Genomic DNA, 10,505 nt, shown 5'->3' on the forward strand with positions numbered 1-10,505 from the left:
TTTTTTTAATATATAATAAATATGTGCAACTAAACAAGCGAATTATTATAATTTACTTTTGCAATTAGATTAAACATTATGGAAGTATTTAGAGATTCTTTTTACAACTCGCATTATTTTTTCTTCTGTCATCTACTTTTTTTTTTATATTCTGTCTGCTTTTGCGGTTCGATCGTCGCGATGTTTTCATTAAAGAGAATCGGAGCTCGCCCTTTTAATGCAGCGTTTTTTAATCACCGGCCTGTTTAAGGACGGTGGTGTCGTGCCGGCGGATTCTTTTTCCTCGTCCAAGCCGAGCACATCCTTCGAATCACTCGCGCATCGCGTCTCTACCGCGTGTAGGAGATGAGATGGATATTGGGTGCGGGCGAGAGCTCTCGGCTCTGTCTGTTACCATTGCACTCGGAGATATCTGTATGCACTGAGCGGAAAGTGATATATCGCGGACAGACATTTTAGAAACCACTTGCGCACATAACAAAGAACGACGGAGAAAGGAAAAGAAGAGCTTACCTAAATTTATCAATTTTAAAGCTATCCTTGGACATGGAATCGATAAACCGCGATCTGATACAGTCTGAGATGTAATAAAATTGATAAATATAGATGTCCACATGTAAAGATGTAGCCAAGTTGATAAGACTCGATGAATATCGATGAATATCGAGGGTAGTTTGGAAATCGATGCAGACGGCCTAACAGGGGTTAAAACTCATCCCTCCTCTTCTCCGGAGATATTAGACTTATTCTACTATTTCCTCTCTTGTTGCAGGAGTTGAACAGCCGGCACTTGGACCCCGTAGAAGTGTTTCGCGGCATACCTTACGCCGCGCCTCCGGAGGGAGAATTAAGATTCCGTGCTCCGATGTCGCCGATACCTTGGAGCGGCGTCAAATTAGCGGACACCTTTGGCGCGGTGTGCCCGCAAAACTATCCGGATCTCACCAATGACACCGCCGCGCTCCTCCAAATGCCGCATGGGAGATATCAACAGCTAAAAAAGATGATCGTATTCTTGACCAATCAGAGCGAGGACTGCCTCTTTCTCAACCTGTATATACCCGGAAGCGGTAAGAGACTATATAGTTAATATATTATAATATTTAGCGTCAAGTAGAGCCATTGTCGGAAAGCCATTTTAAACGAGACTTTATGGAGATTCACTTTCTCATAATTATTTCTCTTTAACAGAAATCACATTTGGCACGATATCTCGAGGGTGTAGAATTTTTTTTTCTTTTTTTTTTGTGAAATTAGGGCAAGGTCGCGCGATAAATTACGTCTTAAAAGGGTCTATGCAAAATTACGTTTCTATTGTCGCCCAAAGTACCTCGCCAGTAACGTAAAGTTCCTCAGTTCTGACAGAGTAAAAGGGGATAATAAGTTTTAATGAAGGTCTTTATTCTTTGGGAAGATAGTGAAGCCACTCTCCACATTGACTTAATGAAAGTTCAACCTTTGCTACCTGCATAAATAATTTATTTTTCGCATCTTATTATCACTCGTTTAAGCGACATAGTTCACGAAGATTGCCATTTGATTATCAATTCCCGACTTAATTTTTGCCCGAGGGAAACGTATACATTAATGTGCGTCATTTGCCGCGAATAAAGTTTTGAAAAACGTTGTTATTAAAAAAAAAAATAGATAGCGTTAAATATGGTAGAACGCGAAATCGTTCGAGCAAGAAAACGAATCAAGCCATTTTTCGCTCAAAATTACACGTCCGAGGGATGCGATCGACCGAGATTAATGCAGGGCGACTAAAAAAAAAAAAATAAAAAAATTACGTGGCGGAAAATAACGTATTACCGTCGGGGCCGCGTTGTAAAGTTTCGTGGTCGGCGGTAATTTCGGCTCCCGAAATTCTGGACTACATTATCTATCGGCGCCGACAATTTATGCGTCCGTATAGTATTACGTGGCGCGCAAGTTGCTTCCTAAAGTAATTAGTCCTAAAGTAATTAGTACCTTTATGCCGGGTAGTATCAACCCTCGGGAGCAGCCGCACGCGTTACATCACACGTTTTCCGGCGCGCGATGTGAGATAAACGCGAATTATATGAGCGATGCGAATAACAGAACGCGCAAAGATTATGCAAAGACAGGTGATCCTCGATCGAATTTCCATTACAAAAAAATCGATTGTAAACGAATTAAAAAAAGACAAACAAGGAATGTTTAAGTATATATACTAAAAGCGCGATTAACAATGGCCAAAAGAACCGTTTGAAAAGACGGCGTAATTAACAAAGATCCATTTCGCAGCGTCATATCGACTTCGTCTACTTATCAAGACGATCGTTATTAATTGGACGAGTTTTACGGATAATCAAAGTAACTATGCGAGAGACGATTGAATCGCTAACTACGATGATTGCGAGCGTACGTAATTTGGTTGCGCGAAAGCATCCCTCTCGTAACGGTTTAGGATGATGTTTCCCGGAGGCAGGTAATCTAAAGTAGCACAAATCGTGTAACAGACGGGTATTAATTAGTTGCGGCGATAAACGCGAACCCGCCAATAGTTTGTTAGTCACTTGAAATGATTATTAATTAAATAGGACTTTTCCGAAAATCGACAATAATGATATGCACATAAATATTAAATATTAATTTTTAATTCTAATTAGAGATTTAGTATCCCCCCCCTCCCTAAAAAAAAGTGTCCTCTTTTATTTAAGAAAATAAAAGTTATTTGGTCCATTAATTTACAAGACATCCGTCACACTAATTTTGAAAACAGTGTTTTGACAAGAACACTTAAGTTTTGCAGGCCTATTTGAAAACCTGTGCGTTATCTTATTCAAAGTCTTATAACTCCGTCAATTTTGCGAATTTTTCAATAAAATTTGAAAGACATTCTCCAAACATCATACTTTCAGAAACTGTAAAAAAAACGATCAATTTTTTTGACCCGCTAAATTAGATTAAGCCCTAAACTTTGTTGCATAATGAAAAGAAGATGCGCCAAAAGACTCACGAAAACTCGGATTCTCGAAATGTGCACAAATTTAAAAAAAAAAATCTTATAACGGTACAGCCTTATTAAAATTTTTGCTTTAATTTCTATCTTCATTCCGGCGCTTATATGCGCGAAACTCTTGGCGCGTAAAATTTTACATCCGCCGTAAAAGGCGAGCGTTTGAAAGAGGGTCCGCCTGTTTTATTCGAAGCGATTTCCAAACGTATTGAGCGTTTACGACGGTTAAATTCCCGCACGGCCGTGCACCGAGATGCATCTCGAACGTATCCGTGATAAGCCTCCTTTTACGCCCGCGCGAAGGGAGATCTCGCGTGACTTCGCACGTGAATACGAAATTCGCAGCGCGAATTGATCGAATCTGCGAGCGAACGGAGTTACTTAATAAAAGCACGTCGTCTCGCATCCATTTCTATCGGGAAGCAAAGGATTAATGCCTTTGACACGCGATGCGATGGTTTTTCGCCCGAAGCTTGTCTGCCCTACGTGCGACAAATCTCGATGCAGTGTGCGCAGGATGCGCATCGCGCGAATCTGAGGCGATTTTCCGACCATGATCCGAGAAATCTCGGAGATTGGATCATTAGCGCGGATTAGTCGCAATTAGTCGGCAAATAAGAAGAACGACTAATTGGTTGCAGAGGGGACGATGTTATCTTGTATGTATGAAGCGTGCAAAAAAATATCCAAGATTCAAAAATAAATTTAAAATTGAAATCAGGTATATTATGGAACAAAGTTTAGGGCCCAATTTATATTAGAGGATCAAAAAAAATTAATTTTTTTTACATTTTTTGAAAGTATAATATCTGGAGAATGTCTTTCAAATTTCATTGAAAAATTCGCATAATTGTCGGAGTTATAAGACTTTGAATAAAATAATGCACGGATCTTTAATTGGATCTGCAAAACTTTAAAAGTGTTTTTCTCAAAATACTGTTTTCAAAATTAGTGTGATTGATATCTTGAAAACTAATGGACTAAATAACATCAATTCTCTTAAATAAGAAAGAATACTTTTTAGGGGGATATCGAACCTCTAATTAGAATTTAATAAAACAAAAAGAATTTTAAAAATTAATATTTAATATTTCTTCGACTTTCAAGAAATGAAAAAATTTCAGCAAAACTGAAATATCTAATTTTAAAATGACACTTTTTGTTATTTTTTAATTTTCTCTAATGAAATTAGATATATCCCACAATAAATATCCTACGGAATAAAACTGGAATAAGATTATTAACATCATACTTTCAAGAAACTGTAAAAAAACGATCAATTTTTTTGACCCGCTAAATTAGATTAAGCCCTAAATTTTGTTGCATAATGAAAAGAAGATGCGCCAAAAGACTCACGAAAACTCGGATTCTCGAAATGTGCACAAATTTAAAAAAAAAAATCTTATAACGGTACAGCCTTATTAAAATTTTTGCTTTAATTTCTATCTTCATTCCGGCGCTTATATGCGCGAAACTCTTGGCGCGTAAAATTTTACATCCGCCGTAAAAGGCGAGCGTTTGAAAGAGGGTCCGCCTGTTTTATTCGAAGCGATTTCCAAACGTATTGAGCGTTTACGACGGTTAAATTCCCGCACGGCCGTGCACCGAGATGCATCTCGAACGTATCCGTGATAAGCCTCCTTTTACGCCCGCGCGAAGGGAGATCTCGCGTGACTTCGCACGTGAATACGAAATTCGCAGCGCGAATTGATCGAATCTGCGAGCGAACGGAGTTACTTAATAAAAGCACGTCGTCTCGCATCCCATTTCTATCGGGAAGCAAAGGATTAATGCCTTTGACACGCGATGCGATGGTTTTTCGCCCGAAGCTTGTCTGCCCTACGTGCGACAAATCTCGATGCAGTGTGCGCAGGATGCGCATCGCGCGAATCTGAGGCGATTTTCCGACCATGATCCGAGAAATCTCGGAGATTGGATCATTAGCGCGGATTAGTCGCAATTAGTCGGCAAATAAGAAGAACGACTAATTGGTTGCAGAGGGGACGATGTTATCTTGTATGTATGAAGCGTGCAAAAAAATATCCAAGATTCAAAAATAAATTTAAAATTGAAATCAGGTATATTATGGAACAAAGTTTAGGGCCCAATCTATATTAGAGGATCAAAAAAAATTAATTTTTTTTTTACATTTTTTGAAAGTATAATATCTGGAGAATGTCTTTCAAATTTCATTGAAAAATTCGCATAATTGTCGGAGTTATAAGACTTTGAATAAAATAATGCACGGATCTTTAATTGGATCTGCAAAACTTTAAAAGTGTTTTTCTCAAAATACTGTTTTCAAAATTAGTGTGATCGATATCTTGAAAACTAATGGACTAAATAACATCAATTCTCTTAAATAAGAAAGAATACTTTTTAGGGGGATATCGAACCTCTAATTAGAATTTAATAAAACAAAAAGAATTTTAAAAATTAATATTTAATATTTCTTCGACTTTCAAGAAATGAAAAAATTTCAGCAAAACTGAAATATCTAATTTTAAAATGACACTTTTTGTTATTTTTTAATTTTCTCTAATGAAATTAGATATATCCCACAATAAATATCCTACGGAATAAAACTGGAATAAGATTATTTATTTCAGACAATAACACGAGAAGCAACATGTTATTTTTTAACACGCTACGCGCAGAGGCTCGTATTGACCAAAAAAAAAAGCTGAATATCCAAGATTTTAAAATATAATGTACTTTTTAAACATCAATAAAAACATATGTAAAACGTCAAAAAAAAAATCCTAAAACTTATCAATTTTTCATATCGCTAGAGTAGACTGGGCCCTTAATAAATGTATGCAGAGAAATATATACGGGAATAATTTATATACAAAACGATACAGACTCGCTAAACGAAATCTCCGCTGTTCCATGTTCCGCGGCTCTCTCGAGGGATAAAGCGGGGAAAACATAATGCTACGTAAGCGATAATGTCGCGCGGTATTACGAGAAAGCTGGATCTGTCAATGGGAGGTTTATACGGATAAGAGGTTTATTCTCGGAAGAAAATGGAAGAGCGACAGAGTGCTGCGCTGTTGCTTTCAGGATCTCGAGGACTGGAGGCGCCGTATGCGGTGATGGTTTACGTACACGGTGAGAGTTTCGAATGGGGATCGGGTAACATGTACGACGGATCGGTCTTGGCGAGCGCCGGCCACGTCATAGTGATCACACTCAATTATCGTCTCGGCATCTTAGGTATGTGCCACCCTATAATTAATTAGCTCCTGCACGCCCTTGAAAGCATTTTCATTAAGTTGCGGACGCAACATTCCACGAGCGCGGAATAAACAAGGAAATTTCTAGTAGTGTTTGTGGTTTTTATTATTGTGTTGAAATATCTCAATTTTTATGTAACCCTTCCCCATAATTTCTCTAATTTATATTTCTAATTTTCAATTATTCATTTAGAATTTGCTAATTTCAAGAGCTTTATGCGTTATTTCATAATTGATCCGTAGAAAAGCTTTCATGTATGTATGTATATGAGGTATTTCAAGATTAAACATCAAAATGAATTTTCGGATTTTGAAATAAATGATAAAGATCCTTCAGGGATATGCTGACGCGCAAACGCCTTGTTCAAGAAATATTAACATTTAATCATTTTGAATATAGAATTTTATGATATTATTATCAGGTTATAATAAATAAACAGTGCATTTCAACTATTTTATATTACTAAAAAATATAAAAATTTTAATATTATTATAAATTTGGTTCAATATGATGACTCTTTGAAAACTATTGAACAAATAGAAATATTTGTCAATGATATATCGATGATATTTGTGTACAGTTTATGTAATATTCACAGTTCCGGAGATAATTTCGTATTAGTAGAATAACTGTACAATAATTTTACTTATCATTCCTAGCCGTAATTTTAGATGTCAATATTTGTTGAATAAAGCATTTGCGAGAGCATACCTCTGAAGGAACTTTCTTACTTAAAGTTCTAAATTCATATTTTAAGTAAGGACGTTTAACCCTGGAAATGCCTTGTATATAATAATATTTAAATATCCAATTACGCTCCTCTATAAAGGTTTCACCCTTGCGTCTCTGTAAAACGGTCTCGCCCGCTTATTATGACTCGCACTTTCCCGGGAAGTAAGTTCGTATCATTAACTATCTAGATGCACGCGAAAATATAGAGAGATGTAGTCTGCGGGAAAACCACTTACACATACTTAAGTCAATATTGATATTTCCAAGACCTACGAATGCATCTCTGTCATCGCGTTACGAACATAGCAAAGTCCGAAAATGTCAATTACATGTATTTGCTTGTGAGAACATGTTATTTTTTAACACGCTACGCGCAGAGGCTCGTATTGACCAAAAAAAAAAAAGCTGAATATCCAAGATTTTAAAATATGATGTACTTTTTAAACATCAATAAAAACATATGTAAAACGTCAAAAAAAAAATCCTAAAACTTATCAATTTTTCATATCGCTAGAGTAGACTGGGCCCTTAATAAATGTATGCAGAGAAATATATACGGGAATAATTTATATACAAAACGATACAGACTCGCTAAACGAAATCTCCGCTGTTCCATGTTCCGCGGCTCTCTCGAGGGATAAAGCGGGGAAAACATAATGCTACGTAAGCGATAATGTCGCGCGGTATTACGAGAAAGCTGGATCTGTCAATGGGAGGTTTATACGGATAAGAGGTTTATTCTCGGAAGAAAATGGAAGAGCGACAGAGTGCTGCGCTGTTGCTTTCAGGATCTCGAGGACTGGAGGCGCCGTATGCGGTGATGGTTTACGTACACGGTGAGAGTTTCGAATGGGGATCGGGTAACATGTACGACGGATCGGTCTTGGCGAGCGCCGGCCACGTCATAGTGATCACACTCAATTATCGTCTCGGCATCTTAGGTATGTGCCACCCTATAATTAATTAGCTCCTGCACGCCCTTGAAAGCATTTTCATTAAGTTGCGGACGCAACATTCCACGAGCGCGGAATAAACAAGGAAATTTCTAGTAGTGTTTGTGGTTTTTATTATTGTGTTGAAATATCTCAATTTTTATGTAACCCTTCCCCATAATTTCTCTAATTTATATTTCTAATTTTCAATTATTCATTTAGAATTTGCTAATTTCAAGAGCTTTATGCGTTATTTCATAATTGATCCGTAGAAAAGCTTTCATGTATGTATGTATATGAGGTATTTCAAGATTAAACATCAAAATGAATTTTCGGATTTTGAAATAAATGATAAAGATCCTTCAGGGATATGCTGACGCGCAAACGCCTTGTTCAAGAAATATTAACATTTAATCATTTTGAATATAGAATTTTATGATATTATTATCAGGTTATAATAAATAAACAGTGCATTTCAACTATTTTATATTACTAAAAAATATAAAAATTTTAATATTATTATAAATTTGGTTCAATATGATGACTCTTTGAAAACTATTGAACAAATAGAAATATTTGTCAATGATATATCGATAATATTTGTGTACAGTTTATGTAATATTCACAGTTCCGGAGATAATTTCGTATTAGTAGAATAACTGTACAATAATTTTACTTATCATTCCTAGCCGTAATTTTAGATGTCAATATTTGTTGAATAAAGCATTTGCGAGAGCATACCTCTGAAGGAACTTTCTTACTTAAAGTTCTAAATTCATATTTTAAGTAAGGACGTTTAACCCTGGAAATGCCTTGTATATAATAATATTTAAATATCCAATTACGCTCCTCTATAAAGGTTTCACCCTTGCGTCTCTGTAAAACGGTCTCGCCCGCTTATTACGACTCGCACTTTCCCGGGAAGTAAGTTCGTATCATTAACTATCTAGATGCACGCGAAAATATAGAGAGATGTAGTCTGCGGGAAAACCACTTACACATACTTAAGTCAATATTGATATTTCCAAGACCTACGAATGCATCTCTGTCATCGCGTTACGAACATAGCAAAGTCCGAAAATGTCAATTACATGTATTTGCTTGTGAGAGACGGCCTTGGATTATGACTTAATGGCGTAACGAACATTTGCATGTTTCGCTTAACTATCGCGGCTGGTCGGAGAAACGTTAAATCGAATCTTTGCGTCCGATATGTATGCTAAAAATCAAATTGTTTTCATCAAATAAATATATTTTGTTAATATTATTTTTTTTTTTACTTTAATAAATAAATAAATAAACATATATATACTTGTTTCCAAAAATGTTACGTTATATCCAATAAATTATTAGTTGCATATAAAAATTATAATTTTTAAAATACATTATTTAAAATTTTAATTAAAAAGATATTTATTTGAAGATAAAAAATTATTTATTATAATAAAGAAAACCTGTGTTTTTCAAGCAAGCAGTCAAGAATTTAAAAGATGTTTTTTTAAAGGAAGTAATTAAGTATAATAAAGATAAAAAATACAAATTCTTTTTTTTTTATTTGCAAATAGAAGCATACTTTGCTTTTATTTGCTGCTTGATTGAAATAACAAATTCCTCTTTACAAGTATCTAAATACATAATTTAAAAAAAAAAAAATTGATAGCACTTTTGAATTTGTGAATGAGATTCAATCGCACGCGCGCGCAGAAAATATTGCGAGAGAACGAATAAAAAAAGAAAAAATGTAATAAAACGAGAGTGAGAGAGGGAGAAGGGAAGAAGGAAGGATATTATCCGACGACAATCCCGTGAGAGTGTTGAATCGCAAACGGTTTGGCGTTTTTCCAGGATTCTTGAGGAGTCGTCCTTTCACCAACAGGACGAACGGATCTGGCGGGAATTTGGCTTTAAAGGACATCACGATGGGACTACGCTGGGTGCGTGAGAACATTGGCGCTTTTGGCGGCGATCCAACGCGAATAACTCTGATGGGCCATGACACTGGAGCAGCGTTAGTGAATCTGTTATTGCTCGCTTCTTACAGCAAAGGTAGGGGAAGAATGTTTACACACAACGCAATTAGTATCAATCTTGGTTAATCTTGCCATTAACTTATCTCTCACGAGAGAGAGAGAGAGAGAATCACTTTCCTTTTGACATACATATATTATAGAGGGTGCATTCCTAAGTAATACACGCTTTAAATTATGTGACATTCTCTCTTTTCGTTTCTGAGATATATTTGTTTTGTGTATTTTTTTTGTTTAAATTGGCTCGTTATTATGTCACTGTTAATACGCTTCGGGATAACGTAGTTTAGTTTTGCTAAAACTTTTCTTTTGAATGCAGCTCTACGAATTTCTAGCCATTACTACAGATAAAAATAAACATTGATTATTTACTTCAACATCGTGTTTTACGTGATTTATTGTAAAGAGAACGTGTTAGTGGGGAAGGAACCCTTCTTGTGAAAATTTTTTTGAAGTTATTGAGAATCATGATCTTTTGAGAATATATGCCAAAGTTAAGATCACATTGGGACTAAATCATTTTTACTAAAATCATAAAAATCTTATTTTTACGATATTTTAAAGTCACATATCTCAGGAAGGAAAAGAAAG

General features: G+C 35.8%; 1 protein-coding gene across 1 annotated transcript in view; it reads left to right on the forward strand.

Annotated features, from left to right (window-relative positions):
- LOC115244154 (neuroligin-1-like) overlaps positions 1-9,983 on the forward strand; it is a 181,355-nt gene extending 171,372 nt beyond the window's left edge. Inside the window, exons 4-8 of the mRNA XM_029821583.1 lie at positions 773-1,070; positions 6,050-6,227; positions 6,804-6,837; positions 7,689-7,896; positions 9,733-9,983. Of these exons, the coding sequence (XP_029677443.1) occupies positions 773-1,070; positions 6,050-6,227; positions 6,804-6,837; positions 7,689-7,896; positions 9,733-9,983 (969 nt within the window). The remainder of the gene's footprint in view (positions 1-772; positions 1,071-6,049; positions 6,228-6,803; positions 6,838-7,688; positions 7,897-9,732) is intronic.
- Positions 9,984-10,505: the final 522 nt, after the last annotated feature.

Source organism: Formica exsecta, unplaced genomic scaffold (assembly GCF_003651465.1).
Source record: "Formica exsecta isolate Colony F162 unplaced genomic scaffold, ASM365146v1 scaffold80, whole genome shotgun sequence".
Classification (NCBI taxonomy): Eukaryota; Metazoa; Arthropoda; class Insecta; order Hymenoptera; family Formicidae; genus Formica; species Formica exsecta.